This window comes from Palaemon carinicauda, chromosome 15, assembly GCF_036898095.1.
Source record: "Palaemon carinicauda isolate YSFRI2023 chromosome 15, ASM3689809v2, whole genome shotgun sequence".
Taxonomy (NCBI): Eukaryota; Metazoa; Arthropoda; class Malacostraca; order Decapoda; family Palaemonidae; genus Palaemon; species Palaemon carinicauda.
In genome coordinates, this window is record NC_090739.1 from 133060692 (window position 1) to 133086637 (window position 25946).

A 25946-nucleotide genomic window follows, 5' to 3' on the forward strand; every position below is an offset into this window, starting at 1 on the left:
TCCCCTAACAGTGAATCCAGTGTCGTTGAGCTCCTGTGCCATGGGATCGGTAAAGGGGCTAGCCCTTCGGGCAGAAGTCGAGACCATGCTCAAGAAGGATGCTCTCCAGGAGGTCGACGACGGCTCCCCAGGCTTCTTCAGTCGACTCTTTCTTGTAAAGAAGGCGTCTGGAGGCTGGAGACCTGTCATCGACCTCTCGGCTCTGAACGGGTTTGTCAAGCAAACTCGGTTCATCATGGAGACAGCGGACACGGTCAGACTTGCGGTGAGACCTCTAGACTTCATGTGCACACTGGATCTAAAGGACGCGTACTTCCAGATCCCAATCCATCCATCTTCCAGGAAGTACTTGAGATTCTGCCTAGACGACAAGATCTACCAGTTCAAGGTGCTGTGTTTCGGTCTTTCTACAGCACCTCAGGTGTTCACCAGAGTGTTCACCCTGATTTCATCTTGGGCGCACAGGAACGGCATCCGTCTCCTTCGTTATCTGGACGACTGGCTGATCCTAGCAGACTCGGAGTCGACCCTTCTTCGGCACCGAGACAGGCTTCTGGGTCTTTGCCAGGATCTGGGGATCGTGGTAAACCTCGAGAAGTCCTCTCTGCAGCCGTCCCAACGACTGGTTTATCTAGGTATGTTGATAGACACCAATCTCCACAAAGTCTTTCCATCAGACGACAGGATAGCAAGGCTGAGGAGGGTGGCGGAACCCTTCCTCAGGCGAGAGGAACTTCCCCCCCCAATCGTGGTTGTGTCTCTTAGGTCACCTGTCCTCCCTGGCTCGTCTAGTTCCAAACGGCCGCCTCAGGATGAGATCCCTGCAGTGGCGGCTCAAGTCCCGGTGGAATCAAGGATCCGATTCCCCGGACGTTCAGGTCCCGATAGGATCTTTGTAACGGACGGACCTGCGGTGGTGGCTGGTCGACGAGAACCTGCGAAAGGGAGTGAGTCTTCTCGTCCTCCCCCCGGAATTGACACTGTTTTCGGACGCGTCTGAACCAGAGGACCTCAGGCCTTTGGTCAGAATCAGAAAAGTGCCTGCACATCAACCTGCTAGAGTTGAAGGCCGTCTTTCTGGCTCTTCAACAGTTCCAACAGATCCTGGCGGGTCACTCCGTGGTGGTGATGAGCGACAACACCACGGTAGTGGCTTATATCAACAAGCAGGGAGGCACTTTTTCGCAGCAGCTATCCCATCTTGCAGTAGAGATTTTGAGGTGGACCAAAGTTCACTCGATAACACTATCAGCTCGCTTCATTCCTGGCAAGAGGAATGTGCTCGCCGACAGTCTGAGCAGGGCTTCGCAGATAGTGAGTACCGAGTGGTCTTTGGATCCTCAGATAGCCAACAAAGTCTTGACTTTGTGGGGTTCCCCGACCGTGGACCTGTTCGCGACAGCGTTGAATTTCAAGCTGCCTCTGTACTGCTCCCCAGTCCCGGACCCCAAGGCTCTCTAGCAAGATGCTTCCCAGCAACGGTGGGACAACATCGACGTGTACGCCTTCCCACCGTTCTGTCTGATAAGAAGGGTGCTTAACAGGACCAGACTATCGGTCAACTGTTCGATGTCTCTGGTAGCTCCACTATGGCATCACGCGGAATGATTTCCGGACCTTCTGCAGCTCCTGACGGAGCTCCCGAGAGAACTTCCTCCACGACAGGAGCTTCTCAGACAACCCCACTCCAACATCCCTCACAAGGCCGTGGCCTCGCTTCGGCTTCACGCCTGGAGACTGTCCAGCGTCTCCTCACGGAGAGAGGCTTTTCGCAACAGGTTGCGGAGAGAATGTCTCGGCACCTGCGAAAGTCCTCTGAGGGAGTCTACCAGGCGAAGTGGAGAGTCTTTTGTGGTTGGTGTCGTGGGAGTGGTATCTCTCCACTTGATGCCACTATTCCAGCAATAGCGGAGTTCCTCGGATATCTGCGGGAGGAAATGCGCCTTTCTGTCTCTGCAGTGAAAGGCTATCGCTCAGCCTTAATCTTGGCTTTCAGGCTGAAAGGCGTGGACATTTCTTCCTCGCTAGAACTCTCTCTACTCATACGTAGCTATGAGCTTACCTGCCCCCAGTCGGAAGTGAGACCTCCTCCTTGGAACGTGGTTCGGGTCCTCAGGGCTCTTAAGAGACCTCCCTTCGAACCATTACGCCAGGCCTCTGATCGCCACCTGTCTTGGAAGACGGCTTTCCTGCTTGCTTTGGCTTCAGCCAAGCGAGTTAGTGAACTTCATGGTCTCTCGTACGACATGGCCCATTCAAGGGGATGGGGGGAGGTAACGTTCAGGTTCGTCCCTGAGTTTGTTGCCAAGACTCAGATTCCTGGGGTGCCGGATCCACGATTCGACTCTTTCAGGATCGCGAGTCTCCGTTCTGTAACAAGCGACCCAGACCAGCTGCTACTATGTCCAGTGAGGTGTCTAAGGTACTACTTGAAGAGAACAGCTGCAGTCCGTCCTCAAGTGCGAGTATTGTTTGTTAGCACAAGCAAGACGAAGAGGAGGGTCACCAGGAACACCATCTCGGCTTGGATTCGAAGGGTTATCCACCACGCCTTGAATCCAGACCCTCCTCCGTCACGTCACCCGAGGGCACACGACGTCAGGGGCGTTGCTACGTCCCTGGCCTTCAAGAGAAACTTCTCTGTGACGCAGGTGCTTCAAGCTGGGGTCTGGAAGCATCAGACGACCTTCGCAGCCCACTACCTGCAAGACGTGACCCACAGGAGCCTCGATACGTTTTCTATCGGCCCTGTGGTGGCTGCACAACAGCTGGTCTAACCTCAGGCTCCTTTATGGACAAGTAGCAGTAGGTTGAGGGCGTTGTTACCCGGTTTTAGTGTGCGTGAATGAAAGAGTATGTCTGGCCCTTACTACTTTCTTCATCCTCCCCTCTCTTGGGGAAGCATCATCCTGGTCTTCGCATAGCTGACCTCGACCTCTGCAGGTAACCCATGCTTCCTTGTGCTCCTAGTATTAAGCTTAATACTGTCGCGTCCCCCATACCCTGACGAGGTGGTATTGGGAATGTCCTATCCTAGATTCCTATTCAAAGGTCTCAAGGTCAACTTCATAGGACGAGTCACACTTTCCTCCACACACAACTTATGTAGGCCACTCGTTCCTAGCGAAGCAAGGAACTTGTGAGGTGCAGGGGCTCGTTCTCTCAAGTGCTACTCACTGGGAGGCGGAGTCCCCGGGCAAAACCAAAGTCAGTAAGGCTGGGGACTTTCAACCTTTCCTAAGGGGTAAGTCACCCAATGTAAATAGCGTGGTTTGTATTTCGGTTACGGAACAAATAACAAATTTGGAGATAATTTGTATTTTTCCTAACCATACAAACCTTAGCTATTTACACATATTTGCCCGCCAGCCCTGGCCCCCAAGTCAAGTCCTACCTCTAAGTGAAGTGAAGCAAATCACCGGTGTGGGGGGGGAGGGGTAGTAAGCTATCTCTTCCCCTACCCCCGCTAACTAGCGCGGGGGTAGTTAACCCTCATTAAAAACTATTGGCTCGTCATTTCAGCTACGCTGAAAGGTAAACCCAATGTAAATAGCTAAGGTTTGTATGGTTAGGAAAAATACAAATTATCTCCGAATTTGTTATATCCATAGGTACGAGCTCAGGTTTGTATAGTAAGGAAAAATACAAATTACTTCCAAATTTGTCAAATTAACCAAAAAATATTTATAGCATAGCTTTATTCCCAATTATTTGGAATGTTTCTATCATTAAAATCATTACAGTACTGTACAGTACTTACATGATTTTAATTTCAACTATCAAAAGCTGAAAAGATTGTGTCATTAATTTTTGGGTTCAAAGCATTTCATATAGCAACTTACGTTCCACAGTTCAGCAATAATTGTTCTGTAGTTCATAAAAATAATATATAGGTACTGTGCAATACAGTACAAGGTACAGCACTAATTGAGATATATTGTACCAACTGGATATTACATTTGTTAAGGGCATTCCAGGGCGAAGGGATACACGCCCAGGAGCGACCCAGGTCACGCGGGTGACCACGCTTTCCAACCATTAAGCTTCTGGTCGCGGCGTAGATAACATCTCGCCGCTCTCTCTCGTTTTCCCGACCGTTCACATTGTGTTCCCACGTGATTACTTTGTGTTCTCAACCTTTGTCCCACGTGTGCCCGTGTGTTCCTTTACCTTGTGTCTCACGTATTCCCGTTGTGTTCCTCACCTTTCCCTTGTGTCCATGTGTCGTTTGTGTTCGCTTTTGCCATCGAACCTCAGCGTCGCTGTCCCGGGGCTCAAGCGGATAAGTCTTGCGGAGCATGGCTCTTGGTGACCGGGGTCGACCCGCATTCCATGTGCTCCTCGTGTCGGGGGAAAAGGTGTTCCCCGGAGTCTAAGTGCCCGGAGTGTGAGTCTTGGCCGGAGCTCCAATGGGCTCTTTTCGCCAAGAAAAAGAAGAAGGCTTCTAAGAAGTCGCCTAAGAAGTCAAGCCTTTTGTTGCCGGTGACTTCGCCCTCGGTCCTGTCGGAGAGAGGTTCTCCTTCCCCTTCCTCTACCCTGGGTAGGGGACTAGGTAAGTCCGTTTCGGGCGAGCGGCCCATTGCCGCTCCCCGTGAGTCTAATGTGGGGATTCTCTGTTGAAGGGGTCTATGCAGACAAGTGAGGGGTCTGCTAAAGTGGATGGAGTGTGTGCTTTAGACGAAGGCCTGGTGCCCGCAGGACCCGTCATAAGTGTGGATCCGGGGTGGGGGGGGCCCCGCTTCAGTGCTCATCCCCACGCCTGTAACGTGTTTTTCAGGTGCAACATCTTCCGGGGGTGGCCAGGACATTGGTAAGCAGCCCACGGGCATTTCGGACCCCGACTCCATCGTTTGGAGGGCCCCCGAGGACGACCTTCAGGTCCCCCTTGAGAGTGGAGGAGGACAGCGAAGGATGGTTCGACGGTCGTCCCATAACCTATCCACCCCCGGCACCATCAGCCACGCTTCCGCCGGACTTCATGGAGTCGGTAACCCCGAATTCCAGACCCAGGACCCCCAGGAGGCTCGTGGTAGAGTCGGAAGTTTCAGTCTCCTCGTACAGTGAACCCTCGCTACTTCGCGGTTCGACAATCGCGGATTCACCACTTCGCGGGGTTTTCCCATAACCCATATATATATACATATCGTGGATTTTCCGGAAAATTCGAAAATACCGCGAAATCTGAAGACAACCAAATACGATATTTTGTTACCTGTAATTCCATTAATACTGTAATTAGTAATATCTGTTCTTACTGATTGTTCATTGCATTACATATGATATATAATTCAGCACAGAAAGAAATACAGTAAAACACGAAAAGAGAATGTGATCATACGATAATTCAGTACTGTATACAGTACGTAGTAAAATTAAATCGAACATGAAACGCAAATCAGATGCAGTCATACCATATTAGAATGGTATGTACTGTAATGGATGTGCTTCTTTTCCATGAATCTTTTGTATGTATACGTACGTAGTACTGCATCCAATAATATTCTTTGTTGCAAAAATCACATTTCGAATAAGCGTACGAGAGAGAGAGAGAGAGAGAGAGAGAGAGAGAGAGAGAGAGAGAGAAAGAGGCGTAAAATAGCGTACGTAAAGCTGTATTATTATTATTGTTATTATTATTATTATTATTGTTGTTGTTGTTAATAAAATTATTATTGTTATTATTATTATCATTATTATTATTATTATTATTATTATTATTACTGTACAGTATTATTATCATTATTTATTATTATTACGGTATTTACTTAATCTACGTACGTTCGGTATGCGCGGGGCATCTTCTATGAGTAGGTAACCAACGCATCATAGTACTGTAAGACGGGTTGTGATTGGTTCAAGCGCTGATAGATGACGAATCAGAACTCAAGTTTTGTTATCTAGCCTGTGATTGGTGTTTTGCCCGCATCTCCTACCCGCAGCATCTAAGTTCTCGCGGGGCTGGATCGTCCACTCTCTGTTACCGCGTATCGCTGAGTAGACGTTCTTAAGTGTGTGAATCTGTGCTGTGTGCGACTTTTTTAAGTTGAACTTTTTGTTACTGTAAATCCTACTGTAATGGCTCCCAAGCGTTCTGCTTCTCTTAAGGCTGGTAGTGAGCCTAAACGCCACCGAAGGATGATGACGATAGCTGAGAAGGTTACGCTTCTCGACATGTTAAAATATGGTAGAAGTTACGCGGCCGCCGGCCGCCATTTTGGCATCAACGAATCTACTGTTCGCTATATCAAGAAGGACGAGGCGAACATTAGAAAGACGGTTGCAATCACCTTTAGCAGATCAGCGAAGCGAGTCGTTACAACGCGTAATAAAACGATCGTACGCATGGAAGGTGCTTTAGCTGTGTGGATTGCTGACTGCCGGAAGGACATAGCGTTGGATACGAACACCATCCAAACAAAGGCTTTGAGCTTATATGAGAATTTTGCTGCAAAGGAACCTAAAGACGACGACGGCAACCATGCTGAAGATGATGATGATGCAGATGATCCTCAACCAGGGACATCCACTGATTCCCAGCCTCAGAAACGTTTTTCCGCCAGCAAAGGATGGTTCGCAAAGTTTCAGAAACGCTTCGCCCTGAAAAGCGTTTCCCTGCATGGGGAGTCTGCTTCTGCTGACACTGCCGCTGCTGAAACTTACGTGAACCAGACGTTCAAGAATATTATCGCCGAAGGTGGATACAAGCCGGAACAAGTCTTTAATATGGATGAGACTGGCTTGTTTTGGAAGAGAATGCCGTCGCGAACTTTCCTGTTCAAAGAGGAAGCCAAAGCCTCTGGCTTTAAAGCATTCAAGGATCGCGTTACCCTCGTGATGTGTGGCAATGCTGCTGGATTTTTGTTAAAGCCGGGGCTTATTTATAAGTCGAAAAATCCTCGCGCTTTGAAAAATAAAAATAAGAATCTCCTTCCCGTGTACTGGATGCATAATCAAAAAGCATGGATTACGAAGATGCTGACCTCCAACTGGTTCCATCAGTGTTTTATCCCGCAAGTCAGCAAATATCTCTTAGAGAAGGGCTTGCCATTCAAGATCCTTCTCCTTATGGATAACGCTGGTGGACACGCAACTGACCTGTCGCATGAGGGCATTCAGGTTGAGTTCCTGCCACCCAACACCACGTCATTAATTCAACCGATGGACCAGGGGGTTATCAGGGCGTTCAAGGCCCTCTACACGAAGAACACCTTGGCGGACCTCTTTGCGTGTGTGGATGCTGCCCAAGATGACGAGGATGAAGATTTTAACTTGAAGGCGTACTGGCGGCAGTACACCATAGCCACGTGCCTGCAGAATATTCAGAAGGCACTTCAAGAGATGAAACCTGCAACCGTGAATGCGAGCTGGAAGAAGTTGTGGCCCGATATTGTTTACGACGACCAGGGATTTACTCCGTCGGAAATCCAACACTCTGCAATACGCAAATCTGTGCAGTTGGCTGCCATAATTGGAGGTGACGGGTTTGGTGACATGACGACTGAAGACGTCGACGAGTTGTTGGACTGCCATTCCCAGCCCCTAACTGACGCAGACCTCGAAGACCTGACGAAATCGGCAAGTGAAGAAGAGAGTGATACCCAGGAAGATACCCAAGAAAATGTCGAAGAAACGGGCTTAACATTAGAACGGCTTGCCAAGGCCTGCAACCATGCGAAGGAGTTGAAAGAAATGTTGCAAGAGTGGGACGAGGATATGGTTCGCTCGATGCAATTCTGCAACAAGATCGGTGAAGACATGACTCCCTACAAAATGCTCTTGGATCGAAAAAAGAAGCAGCGGCAACAACTTCCGATCACAATGTTCTTCCAGCCTCGCAAAAAAGAGCCAGTTCCTCCTGCTAGTACGCCTTCGGAAGAAATTGAAGAAGTTTCCCAGGAAGAAGTTGAAGAGGTGTCCCAGGAAGACACCTCCGTCTGAAGAGACGTAAAATACTATCATTGGCTGCACAGTAGAACACATCATCAGCTTCATCATCATCATTTCTACTGTGCAGCAAATTCATCGCCATCACCATTCAAGTTTTTCTTCAACTTCTTTCGTGGTGAGTACTGTAACAATCTTTATTTTTTACTTTAATATTCTTACTGTACATTCTAAAACTGTATTTGTGCCTGTTTTATAGTTTAGTACTGTACGTACTGTATGCATTAAGTTAAAGGGAAGGTTTTAAAAGTCTACATGTTGTAACATATCATATTTTTTTTGTTTAAAATTTACATTTACGTACGTAAAACAATCTCTCTCTCTCTCTCTCTCTCTCTCTCTCTCTCTCTCTCTCTCTCTCTCTCTCTCTCTCTCTCTCTCTCTCTCTCTCGTAAATTGTTTTCCTGCTTTGCTACGTACAATACTGTATAAATTATATTTGTAAGGTAACATATTTTGTAAATGCTTTTACTGTAAATACTGTATGTACTGTATCATTATTTATCACTATCATCATGCGCGTTAAATGCCTTGTTTGTTCTGAGCGTGGTTGTTTACTGAGCGTACACGCCGTCGTTTCAGGCGGCGTCATAAAGAAAAACATTTCATTTGGAAGTCCTAAGAAAAATACTTAAACTAAAACATTGGTAATAAAAAAATCAACATACAGTACTGTATAATCAATATAATCGATGCAAAAACTAACCTATACATATATGTGTACTGTACACTAAATGAGTTTGTTTCTTCATTATGATCAGAGATGAACGTAAACAAAACATTGGTTGCCATTTTTTATCGTGCTTTTTAGGTGTTTAGGAAATGCATGATATAAAATCGCCTTTAATATTTGTGCCTGTTTTAGTTTAGGTTGCTGTAGTACATGCATTAAGTGTTCTGTACATTAAAGGGTGGTTTGTTAACAGTACTACGTACAAGGGAAGGTTTTAAAAGTCCGAATATACATGTTAAATAAATAGGTAAATATGATGTCACTACTTCGCGGATTTTCACCTATCGCGCCCGCGTCTGGAACCTATCTACCGTGATAAACGAGGGTTCACTGTACTCCGATGAAGACTTCTCCTACGACTCCTATTCGTCGGATGGTTACAGCGATCGAGACTCTAGGAGGAGGAGGAGATCCAGCCCACGCGACAGTCCGCCCAGGAGGAGGGCGAGGTCCTCGAGGAAGGACTACCGAAGGAGGTCATTGCTGCGGAAAAGGTATGTCACAAGGGTTCGACATCGTGGAGAATCCAGCGGGTCGGTTGCCGCTCCAGTGACTGCCTCGGTGGCTTCTGGAGCCGCTTCTGTTGCCCTGTACAGTGTCGCTTCGGCTCCACCCGTTCGTCGGGGGCAGCCGTTGGCTCACTCGTTACTGCCCTGGCCTAGTAAGTCAGCGGAGCCACCCGTGTGCGGAGAAATCCCGCGGGCTCGGCACAGTAACTCGTTACTGCCCCGGCCTAGTAAGTCGGCGGAGCCACCCGTGTGCGGAGAAATCCCGCGGGCTCGGCACAGTAACGTGACTCAAGAGTCTTTGGTCAAAGCGGTCCTGGCCAAGTTTCGGGTTTCGCCGCTGCCATGACCATCATCCAGTACCGTCCGGGTCAGTCCGGGAAGGGGTAGACCCATGACGGCTACCTCCGTCCCGACGGCTCTCCCCATGACGGAGGCGCCCACTCCATCATCCTACCAGGAGGAACGGGATGCCTCCACGCCCACGGATCCCTCCGCGTTCGATGAACCTGCCGACGTGGGGTTACGAGTAGTGGACGGTTTAATTGACTCGGGCCAGTGTTCGGTGGAGGAGGTCTCGTCCTACCGTAAGGTGCTTGCTCTCATCCGACGGCACCATAAGTTGGACAAACCTCAACCGACGGCTGCGCGATCTTGGCTTTCGGTTCTGGGCAGGGTGGTGCAGGATCCAGTGCAGAAGAAGCCTTCCTTGATCCTACCTTTAGCCCCCGATGTTGCCATGGGAATGGAACACGTGGACCTGTACGTCTCAGCCCCGGAGAATTCCCTGAGATCACAGGGCTCAGGCAAACTCCTACCGGGTCTCAAGACCCAGAGAAAGTTCTACGTGCCGGACAGTCACCATTCAGGGCCCCGCACGGTAGGAGACGTGGTCGTTACACTAAGCCAAGGCAACTCGGACGAACGTACCCTTAGCGCGCTGGTGGTCTTCTCTCCAGCAGAGGCCTCCATGATGGAGGTCATCGCACAGGACGTCGTGAACATCACCTCTTGGCTGGATTGGTGGGCCTGTACGCTGGCGGACTTTCAGATCTCATACAACCTCGCAGTGCCAGACAATCAGGCTCTTCTGAAAGAATTGATCCGTTTGGGGGTAAAGCCATGAAATTTCTGACACACCAGTCCCTTACCCAGACTGCCAACTGGGTTCTGGGGAGAAGGGACACTATCCTAAGCAGACTTTCCCGCAAGCTCCCCGAGCGAGAGGCAAAGTTCCTTAGAAACTCTCCCATCTGGGCCAAGACGATGTTCCCTCTCCAGACTGTAGCAGAGACGATGGAGAGAGTCAGCAGGTTGAAGGTGCCAGCCAAGCCCAGGCACCAGTTGCCAAGGCGGGCCTTTGCGAGGAGACCTCCGGCGGACGGGGCCTACCCGCTTCCGCCCCCAGATAGGCAAGGAGCATCCACCTCTTCATGGCACCAGCCTCCGCGGCCCTCCAGGGGGAATGGTGCTCAACACCAAACCTCCTATAGACCTAAGTTCTCCGGGTCAAGGAGAAGCCGGTCAAACCGCCTTCATAGAAGGAGATAGGGAGAGAGGCCCCCTACACCTTCCCACACCCCTGGTGGAGGGATGCCTCAAACAATTTTGGCAAGCATGGCGGGACAATGGGGCGGACCCGTGGACGGTCACGGTTCTCAGGGAGGGATACAGGATTCCCTTCTTGTCAGAGCCGCCTCCGTTGATCCACGATCACCGAGGGGTATGGTTAGCTCCCAACGACTCAGAGAAGAAGGCAGCTTTACAGGCAGAGGTGGAAGTTATGCTGGAGAAAAGAGCCCTGCAACCCGTGCACGAGCCGCCGCCGGGATTCTACAGCAGACTCTTCCTGGTGGAGAAAGAGACAGGGGGTTGGAGACCAGTAATCGACCTCTCGGCTTTGAACAAATTCATCAAGAAGACGCCCTTCAAGATGGACACACCGAAGTCGGTTCTGGCAGCCGTGAGAGAAGGGGACTTCATGATGTCCCTGGATCTCAAGGATGCTTACTTCCAGGTTCCCGTTCACCCCTCCAGCAGGAAGTTTCTCAGGGTAAAGTGGGGTCCCCAGACTCTTCAATTCAGGACCCTCTGCTTCGGTCTGTTGACAGCCCCTCAAGTCTTCACGAGAGTCTTCGCCCTGGTCTCGACCTGGGCACACAAGCAAGGCATCAGACTGATAAGATACCTCGACGACTGATTGTTGCTTTCAGCCTCAGAGGTAATGTAGAAAGAACAAGGGAGTCAACTGATCAATTTCTGCAAAGAACTTGGGATAACCATCAATTTTGGAAAATCACATCTGGTTCCCATCACCAGGATGACTTACCTGGGATTGGTGTTAGATTCCCAGCTGGTGAGAGCCTTCCCGTCCCAGGAGAGACTAGACAACCTGGACCAGGTAATGCGCCCGTTCCTGGCCGGTGCCCCAAGGAAGGCCAAGGATTGGCAGAAATTAGTAGGTCACCTGGTCTCATTAGAGAAGTTGGTTCCGCAGGGCAGGCTCAAACTCAGACCAGTTCAGTGGAACCTGAAGGACCTCTGGTCAAAGGGAAGATCCCCACAGAAGATAATCCCGGTGTCACTTCCCTCCAAAGAAGCTCTCCTCTGGTGGTCCGACAGGTGGAATACGTTGAAAGGGATTCCGTTCGGCTCCCCTCCCCCGGAGATACTGCTCTTCACGGACGCATCGAAGGAAGGGTGGGGAGCACATCTCCTCGAGGTAACAGCAGAGGGGAAATGGTCAGTGGAGGAAAAGGCCCAGCACATCAATCTTCTGGAGCTCATGGCAGTGCAGAGGGCATTGATATCCTTCGTCCGCCTCGTTCAGGGGAACTCGGTGGCCCTCATGTGCGACAACGCCGCGGTAGTAGCGTACATCAAGAAACAAGGAGGGCTAAGATCAAGGGATTTGTGCGATCTCACTTCTCGGATCCTAGAGTGGGCCGAAAGGAACGACATTCTCCTATCGGCCAGATTCATTCCCGGAAAGAGGAACGTCCTGGTGAACGGGCTAAGCAGGAAAGGCAAAATAGTGGGATCAGAGTGGTCCCTTCACCCCCGAGTGGCACAGGAAGTCCTCCGTCGTTGGGGCTCCCCAGTAGATAGACTTGTTCGCCACAAGACTAAACGCGAAACTCCCCGTGTTCTGCTCCCCAATACCGGATCCGAGAGCAGCCTTCGAAGATGCCTTCCAGCACCCTTGGGACAACCTCGACGTATACGCCTTTCTCCCCTTCGGGATGATCAGACAGGTGCTCAACAGGTTAAGGCAGTCAAAGTCCACAGAGATGACTTTGGTAGCGCCCTGGTGGCCGGAGAGGGAGTAGTTTGTGGATCTGCAGGACCTAGCCATTCTCCCGCCGTGGCCCTTACCAGTAAGAGGAGACCTGCTAAGTCAACCACACTTTCAAAAGGTGCACGAAAACCCTCGGGCTGAGGCTTCACGCGTGGAGGTTATCAAGCGATTGCTAAGGAAAGAAGGGTTCTCGGACAAAATAGCGGATAGGATGTCGGGGTACCTGCGGAGGTCCTCTTGTGTTGTATACCAAGCTAAATGGACAACCTTTGTCAAATGGTGTGCCACTCAGAACCTTCAGCCCTTGGATGTTTCGGTCCACTACATCGCAGACTTCCTAGTACACTTGAGGGATGATCTAGGGGTCTCCATCCCAGCTATCAAAGGGGTTCGAGCAGCGTTAGGACAGGTGTTCCAACTTAAGGGCATCAATCTAGGGACCTCGCGTCACATCTCGATGCTCATCAGGAGTTTTGAGCAAACTTGTGATCCCCGCACCTCAAGGGTTCCCAGTGGGATGTGGCCAAAGTCCTCGAGGTCCTTTCGCGTCCTCCCTACGAACCTCTAAAGGATGTTTTAGACAAAGATCTCACCCTCAAAGCCATCTTTCTACTAGCCCTGGCCTCAGCGAAACGAGTGAGCGAGCTCCACGGCCTATCTTTCGAGGTATCCCACTCGAAAGGGTGGAAGGACATGACTTTAAAGTTCTTGCCAGAGTTCGTAGCAAAGACCCAGAACCCTGCAATTGCGGACCCGAGGTTCGAAGAGTTCTCTATTCCGGCTATTCCACGCTCGGACAACCCTAGTGACCTCTTCTTGTGCCCCGTAAGGACCATAAGGAAGTACCTTAGTAGAACGGTCAAACTCAGACCGGTGGTGAAGAGTTTGTTTGTGTCCACAGGATCAGTCAAGAAGGCAGTTTCCAAAAACACCATATCCTTCTGGCTGAGACAGGTCATAAGGAGGGCCTATGAGAATGAGGGCTTCACAGTGCCTGGTACCCCAAGACCTCATGATATTAGAGGTCTTAGCACGTCCTTAGCGTTTGGCACCAACATGGCGGTAAGCCAAATCTTACAGGCGGGCACTTGGGCTAGGCAGTCCACCTTTACAGCCCACTACCTCAAGGACTATACAAGGAAATCCTTGGATACCTTCTCCATCGGGCCAGTCATTGCGGCCATGCAACAAGTTTAGTAGTTTGGGCCCCGAGTTAGCCATGGGAAGTAATCGTAAGCGACACAAGTTCCTCCTTACTTCCTTGCTAACTTCTATCCTTTTCCCGAGACACCCCCCCCCCCTTTTTCCCCATCCCTACATGAGAGATGGGACGTTAGAACACATCAAGTATGGATTTTGAATAAAAGGTGAAATGTACATAAGGTAGACTTTTGCGTGCTTTCCTCTACTCTCCTGCCTCTCCCTGGGAGTCCCGGAACTAGCCCCCTATCTACTGTAGTTCAAGGTCCCCAGCGAGTCTCGAACATTTCAATCTGTAAGCTACTCCCTCCTCCTAAAGTATAAGTCTCCTAAGAAAGTAGTTCGAGGTAAGTACTCTGTGTTGGAACAAATCACAAATTTTAAGTAATTTGTATTTTTCCTAACATACTTACCTCGAACTACTTTCGGGTAATGGCCCTCCCATCCTGCCCCGAGTATCTTCTGGAGTTCGAGGAGTACTTCAAACATAAGCTTAATGGTTGGAAAGCGTGGTCACCCGCGTGACCTGGGTCACTCCTGGGCGTGTATCCCTTCGCCCTGGAACGCCCTTGAGAGGCAGCGGAGAGAGGGGCAACTACGCAAAATTCTTGGTCGGTGATTGAGAGATCCCCAGGCTCTCCTAAGAAAGTAGTTCGAGGTAAGTATGTTAGGAAAAATACAAATTACTTAAAATTTGTAATATTTTATACAGCAATACAGCTGGATAGTGGTAGTCTAACAGCTTTGAATAGCAGCAGTACAGTTGTTGAAATTATTACTGTGCTTATCTTTAGTTGCATTTGATTTGTTTTTAATTTTTTGCAGGAAGAAGATTTCTTAGATGGTCAACTGACATTGGTGGTTGAAGATGCTTTGGATGGAGGACCAGACCCTGCTTTTACCCCTCGTTCTACAATTCATGTGAGGTCCGTTAAATCTGGCAATGCTGTTGTCACACACATGCGTCAATGGACTTCCGAGTTGGAAGAGAAATTAAAAGTAAGCTTACCCTTAGCTTTCACATGCTTAGTTTTATTGCATTTTCTGGAGATCTTCCGTAGATGAGTTTCCATTCATAAGATTACAGTACGTACAGTTCAGCTTTATTGTCATTCAGTGCTTCCCTAACAATTGATAACATTTGTCATTGAATTCAGTGTTCTAATAAACCTGGTTTGAAGTTAGTTTTTTTTTTTTTGTATCTGGATCATTCTCTTAACCCTTTTACCCCCAGGCTATTTGGAAATTTCCAACCCTTAACCCCCAAGGGTTATTTTTTTTCGAGCACATTTTGCAGTATATATTTTTTTAATTGCTCTAACAGCCTTAATTTTCGTCATAGAGAGGTCAGGTTGGTCTCATTCTCTTGGAAAATGCCTGAAGTTTCTCAAAAAATTATCAAAAATATGCAAAAAAAATAAATGTAAATAGCATTTTTTTGCAAGGACGTACCGGTACGTCCATGGGGTAAAGGAAAGGGATGAGTTTTGTGAAACGTACCAGTACGTCCTTTGGGGGTAAAAGGGTTAATTGATAACTAGATATAGTTGCACTGAAACAATTCAAATTTAAAAAAGAAGCTTGAAATTTTAGGAGCAAGAAATTATGGTTTATAATTTTTTAAGCAAATAGCTAATTTTGAATTGTAGCATTAAAGCTTTAAGGAACTACATAATTGAAATTATTTTTATGTTTCAGAGCCTTGTAGAGAGGGATGACTTGTACCGTGTTCGTGTGTATCACAAAGGCGCAGAAGATAAGGGCTATGTTTCTACATTTACTAAGGCAGTAAGTTTGCTCATATTAATTGTAAGATTTTTTATGCTATTTTTTTTTTTTTTATACAACCATGAATTGTACATCAGCTGTACACTTATACAGTATTGTATGCGGTTTACCTTCTCATATGTAGAAATGCAAATCAGATTTGTTCTAGCACTATGTACAAATCTTACGCCCTTTATGTAGGAGTATTATTTTGGCGATGACTGAAACCAGCCGTTAAAGCTTTTGCAAGGTGTAACTACGCTCAGCTAGTTAGCAGAGGGGGTAGCGGGTTAGATCCACCAACCCGCTCACATTTGCACTGTTAAACAATCGTCACTTTTTATTTTGGCTCGGTAGAGTTAAGACGTAGTCTTGCTCTCTTGTCAAAACCCTTTAATTGGCTTACGATTAAAAACAATGGGCCTAAAGTTTTAAAAATTCCTTTTTCTTTTCAGATGGTGACTTGGACTTCCCTTAGGTGTGGACTCCGTCGCTTCCCTTAGCAAAGCAACAGATTCCACCACCGGGAATGTTTTCCACTCCCGCTACCCCTACCTTCCTTGGGACTTTCTGGTCTCCCCTGCTAAGGGACGGTAGCATTCTTTACTTCTGCTCACCTTCGTTCTTACAGCTCAGGCGTAGGAACAAGAGCAGTGGCAGACTGGTCCCCATCAGGGTTTCAGTCGGGGGGTTCCCTTCGAGGTGAACCCAGAAACTGGCTTCAGCTACATTTCATAGGCACCTCTCGATGCAGACCTTGAACTTGAAGAAAGTTTGTTGTTGTGAAACAGAGAGTGCTCCCAGGAGTTCCGCCTCCAGGTGTTGGACAACCTCCCCTTCCGAGATAGCTAACCTCCACCAAGGGTTGGGGAACTTTCCCTTCCATGGGAGATACCTTCTACTAGCCACTGTCCAGCAATGTTCCTGCTTGCGGGGAGAGTTGCTAACAGTGGAAACAGGAGTTAGTCGCCTTTCCCGCCTACAGGAGACTGCTTACGCCTGAGGGATTTCCCCCATGTGGTACAGTATTCATATGGCGTGAATTGAATTCGTCCATCCACCGCTCTTGCTCTTCGAAGCTTGGCGACGAAGGAGTTAGGTGACTGCTTGCAGTTCTTGCACATTGTTGCCGTATCCTCAGGGAACAAAACTATAATCATAAGCATTTTCCCTTCATAGTCTTTGCCGCAGATAATGATGCCTGCTGACCGCTTCCGGTCCCCGCCTCTCCCATTGATGAATCTCGTAGGCTTTAACTTCGGGGTTATTGCCTAGATCACGTCTGTTGGGCTCAACAAAGCTCATGGAGTTTTGTGAGGCCAAGCCCTTCGGGACCTGCCCCTCATGGTTTCAACCTCTTACGAGGGAGAAACTGCTGTTCTTCAAGTCCAGCACAGCCTTTTTCGTTCTCTTCCGAGGGGATAACATAAGGCTACTCGCCAACCCCCTGTGGGGGATAGGATTACCAAGTACTTCTCAGAGACCTTAGTTTCACAGGGAAGTCATAGGCACCCATCCATTGAGCTCTAGCGTAGTGGGTGGGCAAGCTTTTCTGCCTGATGAAGGTCTACGAAAAACCCAGGTTACTCGCCTTATTACTCATTGCAAGTTTGCAAGACCCTCGCTAGCATTCAGAACGTCAGCTTACTGTTGCCTCAAGTGTACTAAGTAACGTGCAGAGCTTCAGCATACTGTTGCCTCAATTGTGCACTTCTTCAGTAGCACGCAGAGTTTCAGCTTACTGTTGCCTCAAGTGTGCGCAGAGCTTCAGCCTACTGTTACCTCAAGTGCACACTACTACAATAGCGTGCACTTACATTATCTGTACCCACCCTTACAGGTAAGAGTCGACTCTCTCACTGCTTGCTGGGGCTTGCCGGCGTTTGCTGGCAAGCCTGTACAAACCTGGCTAGCATTTGTGTTTACATTCTGGGTCAACATACCCTTATTTTCGAGACTATGCTTCTTCATAGGAAACTCCCTTCCCTCAGGAGGTTTACATAACTACAAGCGTTCGCTAACACCCCATAAAAGGCCGAAACAGACTCCTTTGGTTGTCATGCGCTCTCACCATGACAAAATGTCAGGGTCATTGCCGCAATTACGATTTACTGCCGATTGCTTGCGGCAGCCGATTGCCATCATTGTGTGAGCCCCGTTAGACGCCGAGTTTCATGAAACGTAATCCTTCGGGGTAACTTTCTCTGGCTTGTTTTCCCTACGGAGTGGAGAGCTTTTTGGAGCACTCACTCAGTGGGGTAGTGAGACATACCTTTGCAAGGTTTTTTTTTTTTCAAGCCTCTAGTCCCAAGGGTATAGTGTCGGCTTCTGCTCACGTTTACGAACCATAGCAAGAAAGTATTCACTTAGCGGGGACGCACATGCTCATGAATATGTTAACAATGCTACAGCTAGTCGACGACCAATTTCTTTGGGCACTACTGTTGCGATTCGTTGCACATACCGTATGTTATTCCCACAAGTGGGCTCAGGCTCATTTTTTTAACACTTGCCTAGGCAAAGAAGTTACGTTTGCACAACTGCATTCAGGTAAGCGACCTTTTATTGCCGACAAGAACCATGAGCCATCGTGCAATTAGAACCTCGTTCTAATAAATCATTAGATTCGATGGTTGTTTTCCTTACGGGAAGTCAGGTTATACATTATCCTCTTTATCTACCCATAACCAGACATAGGTAGTTTATTTACAAATACACTCTTCCTTCGTTCCAGGAAGTTCCTTCATTCCAGGAATTTCCTTCTTAAATTTCGAATTGGCTGTCTTAGTGTTTGAAATATAGTACATACTTAGTCTCTGAAACTTCGCATAAGCCAATCTGTTCCCTGGGATGCAACGCTCTGAACTTATGCCAGTTATCGTCGTTTCTAAGGGATCTCGGTCATAGGAAGGAGATCTCCATTGCGAACGAGTTCTGGACACAACGAATCATCCCAGCTGCGCCTGTATGTTCTTTCTGCCTCTGGCGATCTGTGTTACTAGTTCGTAGATGGACTTACGCATACAGTATATTACCTGTCCGACATGGATTGAAGATGCGTCTCAATCTTGCCTTTTGAAAGGAGTTGCGTGCGATCAGTCGTTAGCGACCGGTCTCTTGCTTGACAACGATCACTAAGGAGATTCGCTGTAATACCCTCTTCCCTTTAGGGAGTACTGACTACTCTGGTATTACCGATCTGTAAGCATACTTACATGGCCAACTCTTTGGATTGAAGGCAGTTTGATACCCCCCTTACAGAATAGTTGCTTGCAACTGGCTGCACGTCTCGATATCAATCAACGTGAGATGTTTACTTGCCAAGCAATCGCTGCCCCTTGGGAGTAACTGATGAGTATTGACCTTTCGCTTGAGAGTCAAGGTTCCTTGTTCCTCTCAATTAAACTTGCCAACCCTTTGGGGTGGAGCAACAAGCACATTCCATGTGAGTTGTTGACTACTCTACTGGGTAGTTGGCTAATTAGGTAGCCCAGAGACCATCCCAGTTTCCGATAAGTCGGAGGGGAAAATTATTTCCTCGCAGATAGGTTGCTGGTATAACTTGTCTCCTGCCGCCTTAATTGTTTTTACAAGCGAATATGTCCTCTTGTAGGAGTGCATAATGCTACCACCAGGCTTCTGCTGGAGGCAGATCATAGGAGAGTACGCTGGTCCATTCCACTTGGGCTTGAGCACAAACACAAGTGTCACAAGGGAATCTTGCGTAGTGTTGTACACCCATTCACCGAGCATCAGCGAGGTGGGTGGGCGAGCTCCTCCGCCTGACGTAGGTCTGCGTGCAATCTAGGTCGCCCATTGTTTTAATGGCACAGATGGATACTCCATGGGGCCAAACCTTGGTCGGTCTTCCTACTCGTAGAATACAGAGACCGTACATCATTCCGTTCACGCTCTCTCCCCCACCTCTTACCCTACATCTGACGATGTTAGATTCTTACACAAATGTATCCAACAAGGAATGGGCCCATTGAGCCAAAGTCCAGATCATGCTTGGGAAGGATGCTCTCCAAGTGGTTCCAGTCTGGCCTCCAGGCTCCTGCAGTCGGTGATTTCTTGTAGAAAAGGCGCAGAGGCTGGAGATCAGGCATCAACCTCTCAGCCTTGAATGAGTTTGTCCAGCAAACTCAATTTAAGGTGGAGACAGCCTAGGTGGTCAGGCAAACTGTCAGACCAGAGAACTTCATAAGCAGATAGGTATAACACTTCAAGGTGGGGTACTTCGGTTTGTCCATAGCACCTCATGTGCTCACTTGGGTCGTTACCCTAGTGTCCACCGGGGCTTAGAAGAACGACATTCATCTCCTTCGTTATCTAGATTATTGGCTAGTTCTAGCAGACTTGAGGGAGATCCTTCTCCTCTACCGAGACAGGCGTCTAGCCTTCTGCCCGGATTGGGGATCATGGATAATTACAAAAAGTCTGTCCAAGGAATGAATATATAGATTGAGAGAGGTAGCTCAACCTTTTCTCTCGGGGGACAAGGTCCCAGTAGGCCTTTGGCAAAGGCTGCTGGGACACCCAACTTTTATAGAGAAGTAAATTCCTAACAGTTGTCTACACATTTGTTCTCTACAGTGGAAGCTGAAGGCCATTTGGTCTCAGCACCTCGACCTACCGAAAACCTCGGAGTCGATAGGTCGTGAGCAGAGGAGAGCAGAGGATTTGTTGCTCTTCAAGGACGCATGCGGACTTTGGTCCGAATCCAAGCGATAGTGCCACATAAACCTCCTGGAATGAGGGCAGCCTTTGTCACCCTCAAACAATTCCATCAGCTCCTTTCAGGGCACTCTGTAGTGCTGATGAGAGACAGCACTACAGTGGTGTCACACACAAACAAGCAAGGGGGGACTTTTCACGGCACTTCTGCCAATCGGTTGTGGAGTCCTCGGAGGGACGGAGAACAACTCTTTATCCTTTCAGCCTGTTTCATCCTGGGCGGAAAGAACGTGCTGGCAGACAATCTGAGTAGGAGGGCTACGATAGAAGGCTTCAAATGGCCTCTGAGACAGCAGATAGCCAACAAAGTTTGACTGTAAAGTTTGCCGACAGTCTACCTGTTTGCGTCGTCCCTAACTAGCGGAGGGTAGTTACACCTCGCAAAGCTTTAACGGCTGATTTCAGCTATTATCGAAATAATACTCCCATGTAAAGAGCTCCAGGTTTGTATAGTTAGAAAAAATACAAATTATTCCAAATTTGTCATTTTGTTATTAAAACATCTATCTTCAGTGTCAGTAATAGTTTTTTAGTCATGTACAGTATTGTCAATTGGCAGATGAATTCAGCATTGAAGGTGCTGTGACAGGTTCTATTGTCTGAACCCATGAGTTTCCTTTATACATACTGAGTCCATGCTTTGAACGTTTGTAAACTGGCCTTAGAGTAGGGAAGACAATATATATTTTGTATACTGTATCATGTTGTACAGTATTAGATTCCCTGTTGTATTCTTTACAGGAAAATCCTTATGAACCACACAGCACCTCCCAAAGAAGAGAACTTTCCTTATTCAGAATCCCTTTTTGAAATCACATTTGCAGAAATTTGTTTATTAGTATATATTACAGACTAACATATTCTATGAATTTAAGTATGAAAATCCAGTTTTATTACTTATATATAGATGAGAATAGTTCATGATATATATAGTACCCTAAGGATGAACAGATCTCTAAAAACAATTTGAAAAATTTAATATGAAAAATTATGTACATTATTATTTGCAAAGAGCTAATGCCAAAAGTTTATGTAGTTCTACTTTCAATATTACATAGTAATGTCAAGAAACTAACTAGTCTGATGAAGTTAAGAGTTATTTTGTACTGTGCTTTATTGAATTCCTGTAATGTTAACAACTATACACATTTTTCATGAAACTGGGAATTCTGTTTATAAATTACTGAAAATTTTATCACTTCATTCTAGTGCCAGTTGTATGAAAGCGGTTTGTCGGAAACATTCAATCTGATGGTAGATACAGTTGGTTCATCTGTTGTCGGTGTGGGACTAGTTCCATTCGTTGCTGTATGTCTAGGAGAAGGCCCTGAAGTTCCAGCAGTTCAGCATAACACAACAGTTATTATTCGCTCTCCAACTCCCGCTCCTGTGTATGTATCTCCATGACTAGTTTTATTTTGAAGTTTGTTTAATATACACAGTATTCTTTTAAGGTAGCAAGGCTTATCATGATCACTATCATTAACCTTTTTACATTGGATTTACCTTGCAAAAGCAACATACATATTCTATAAGATAAATAGCCAAATTGAAATGTCTTTTTCTGTAATATTGAGAAAAATATCAGAATTTTATATTCAATACTTTATATTACCTTGAGATATTGCTGCAGGTAATGTTGCTTTAATGCTAGTTACCGGTTAATATGTACCTGTGTTTTAAAAAAATATTTGTACAGTCCACATTTCAAGTTGCTTTTCTGGTTTGCTCTTACATGAATAAAAACCTTCCTTCTTTAATAGTAGTACGCTTTCAGCAAAAAAGGATATGGCATTTAAAACTTAATGAGATGACAGTAGTTTGCTGGAGTGTGGCCTTTTTATATAAGTATTCGTGTCTAGTCCCGTACATGACCCTTTTCTGACCGGAGTAGCTATGTATTTACTTTTTCAAATAAAATCCAGGGAAAGCTTTTCATTTTATATTCCATATACTGTAATTCCATATTTTTTGTTTTTTTTCCTGATGAATAGATTATCCTTTTTCTTATATACTGTATACTATTCATAAATGTCTGCTGCACATCTCTTGACGGTATGTTGTTCTTTCTCTGCTCATTTATATATTTTTAAAAATTTCATGATTATGCTGAAAGTTGCTAGCAGAAATGTGTCAGAGACAATAACTGAGAAGGCTAAAAGGGTAAAATTTGCCTAGAAAAATGCAGATGAGAGTATATTATGTTAGCCAGTCTTGCTCGTGTATGCCATTTGGTACTTGCAGCTTATGTGTGTGTATGTGGGGAGCAATTTTGTTCTGTTTTGAAGGAAGGGGTTCACCACTATCTAGTAAATAAGCCTTCCTGCCTCAACGACCCCACAAGTACTAGGTTTAAGGTCAAAGAGGGAGCTTAGTGGCCTGTCAGGTGGGTGGAGCTTACCCTCCACCTTGTTAGGTTTTAACAGTTGTAGCAAGTTTTGTTGAAAACATACTCCTATTAAAGGGCTCAGGTTTGCATAATTAGGAAAAATACAAATTAATTTGAAAATTTGTGATTTTGTGACTATTTCATCTTATATTCTCAGTCCTGACACTGCAACATACATTGAGAAGATGGAAGCTATGAAGAATGAGAAAGCTGAAGGAAAAGACAATCGATCATTCTTGGCCAAATATGTAAGTAGCTTTAAAAATCTGATTATGTTGTGATATTACAGCAATCATTTTTTTTAGTTTTATTGATTACTTTTCTTTAAGGTTTACTCCTCTTATTCCTATGAAAGTATAATCCTAGATGTTTCATTTATGTTTAACAATCTGCTGGTAGATGATAATACAGACTAGAGGTATTCCAGGGTGGTGAAACTATCTGTGTGGTATCACCTGTGAATACTAAGTGTAAGACTACTTCTTCATTGATGCACTGTAACTCTCATATTACAATGTAGACATGTTGTAGGTTGTAACAAGATTTTTAGCATTTAAGTGCATAGTACCATTATCACCTTTAGAATACCATGACTTTACTGTCAAATTTTCTTCACCTGTTTTCCTGCACAGTAAGTCAAAGTGGTCTTCCAAACCATAGCTTCATACGAGTAGCAATCAGTAGAGGGAACCCTCTTACACTTTATGTCAGAAAGGCACAGCTTTAAATTTGATTGCTCATAGAACACAAAATTTTAGAACTAATTCTTTACAACTTTTTTAAAAACGGCAATTTATTATATAAAATTTTATTTTAATTGGCTAGCCATATGAGCCAAACATTTTGACTTGCTATATCTGGGTAAACTACCTACTAGTGATAATAGTATGTATGATTTGATAAATTTTAAGGTGTTTTCATGAATATATTAGTTCACTGTAATTGATTTAATATTTTTACTCCTTTCAGTGGATGTACATTATTCCTGTAGTGCTGATAATGCTGTTCTCAGGAGGTGGTCAGGATGGAGCCCGTTAAAACCCTTGTATAAGTGTACTGTATAGTATTTTCATGAGAACTTTTGATCTCATTCACCTCTTTCCTGTTAAGTTTTTAGCTTATGACTGTATACTTACTAATGCAGAAAATGTTTTTAGAAAGTAGTACAGCATTATAGCAACATCACCACTTTTAACCATGTTAAAATACAGAATATGCTGTATTAATTAAGGAATACTGTACTGTATATGTTGAATTTGTGTTTTTTTTAATGTGAGTTTGAATGAGAGATCTACTGGATAGTTGCTTGTGTAGTTAAGTCAAATTGATTGTGGCTGAATCATCCTAGAAAATATATTCAAATACTGTGAATAAGTACATGTATGTAATTATTGATATACAAATTCATGTAAATCAACTTGTATGTTTTTACTTAAACTATTCAGAAGTACTGTATATGTATTTTGTATCTAACCTTGGAGTTTTTCACCTCAGTCATTTTTTTCACGATAGGATTATTAATGTGTTAATAAAAAAGAAATATGTAATAATACTTTCTTCCAATAGGGCAAATAGGGGAATGAATACAGTATGTAAGAAATTGTACCTTTGAGTACTGTAAAATATAAAAGGGAGTGCATATAGAAGTACCTTAATAAGTATGGATTGTTAGGAGTAATTTTGTGACAAAAACCCATGGTCAGAACATTCACCCTGTCACAGTTTGGAGACTATGTTCACAATCATGTGTGTGAGGTTATTTTTCAATATCAAACTTACCCGATGATCATATAGCTGCATCCCTGCTGCCCGACAGAAAAAACCTACGGGCGGAATACGCCAGCGATCGCTATACAGGTGGGGGTGTACATCAACAGCGCCATCTGTCAAATAGGTACTCAAGTACTCGATGTCAACAAAGAACCAATTTTCCCTCTGTCGTGCCACTGGCAAGACCTACTAAATACGCCGTCCCTAACTGGATTTGTTTTCACAACGATTTGGTGAAGTACACTATTCCAGTTTTGAGCTTTCGCTATGCAGGGGTTTTATCTTCATTTCAAAACTTGAACTCGTTTTGGATAGATTTAATTATGGTGACGAAGAGAGTATGGACTCTCTTTCACTTTTAAATGGCCGACCCTTCCCTTAGACGGAAGTGTTGGTGACGAAGAGAGTATGGACTCTCTTTCACTTTTAAATGGCCGACCCTTCCCTTAGACGGAAGTGTGTTTAGGTTTTTGGTAATTTTGCTTAACAAGTTATAGATCTATTTATTTTATATCTCTCCGCCTTTATAGGCCTCTTCGATTAACTTTCCATTTATTATAAACTTATAAGAATTAATTTTTATGTTTGTTTATATGCGACCTTTCCTAATAGTAGGCGGTCCTTACTTGGAACCGAAGTTAATTAACATTGAGCCCGTCATATCGTATTTACCTTTTAAGAATTTTTTTAATTTTAATGTTTTATGAAAGAATTTCTTTGATAGTCTCGTACTGTTTTCAAAGATGAACTAACGTTTAGTTTAGTCTCCGCAGTTGTTGACGTTCAGAACGTTCAACATGCGCTCTATCGTTACGATAGAGAGAGAGTATTTCACGGTTTAAACCGATTCTAGCGTTTCGTTCATTCTTTCTTAGCTTAAATGATTTAAATTCTAAATAAAGGAACTTTTTATTTGGGAAACCTTTCAGTTTTTTCCTTTAGCAAATAATATGTTTTAACGATATATAATTGGGCTCTTCTCTCAGGTGCTAAGTCAAGAGAGAAGAGAGAGAGAGATAGAGACGGAGGGAGAGAGGGAGAATAAACGTTTCGTTCAAGCGGGTAATGTTGTTCTCGTTTTTTACTCTTCTCCCTAGTCGCTGTGGGGGAAGAAGGTAAAACGTTTCTAGAGTTTTATTCTTGTTCCCAGGCTTTATGCGGTGAGAGATTTTAAACGTAGTTTATTTGATCTAGTGTTTAGTCTCTTTTCCAGCCACTGAATTCTTTATCTTTAATTATGTTTTTCTGTTGCATTGTAATACTGTTTTCGCAATTACTACCTTTTAATGAAGGATAGGATTGCGTGTTTCAGGTAGAAATCAGTTAAAGTTTCGATTTCAGTGAAATAAGTGCTAACAGAAAATCAAAAGTGATAAAGTGATATGCGCAAAGTGTTACAGTGTTGCGTTCGAGGGTTCGTCTGTTCGTGCCAGTTGTTCACCTAGTCCGGGACCTCTTACAAGCTCCCAAGCCCAGGGGAGAAGTAATGTCGAACGACTTATGGGTTCCACAGGCCTTGATCGACGAACAGACGTTTCCCTCCGTGGTTTCGGGTGTATCTACACACGTTGCCGACGTGATCGCCCCACCCACACAAAGACG

General features: G+C 45.6%; 1 protein-coding gene across 1 annotated transcript in view; it reads left to right on the forward strand.

The window, feature by feature from the left end:
• The window catches only part of EMC10 (ER membrane protein complex subunit 10), a 37002-nt gene extending 12975 nt beyond the window's left edge, over nt 1-24027 (forward strand). The window contains exons 2-6 of the mRNA XM_068388688.1: nt 14507-14680; nt 15380-15469; nt 21395-21576; nt 22732-22822; nt 23544-24027. Of these exons, the coding sequence (XP_068244789.1) occupies nt 14507-14680; nt 15380-15469; nt 21395-21576; nt 22732-22822; nt 23544-23612 (606 nt within the window). The 3' untranslated portion in view covers nt 23613-24027. The remainder of the gene's footprint in view (nt 1-14506; nt 14681-15379; nt 15470-21394; nt 21577-22731; nt 22823-23543) is intronic.
• The last annotated feature ends 1919 nt before the right edge of the window (nt 24028-25946 follow it).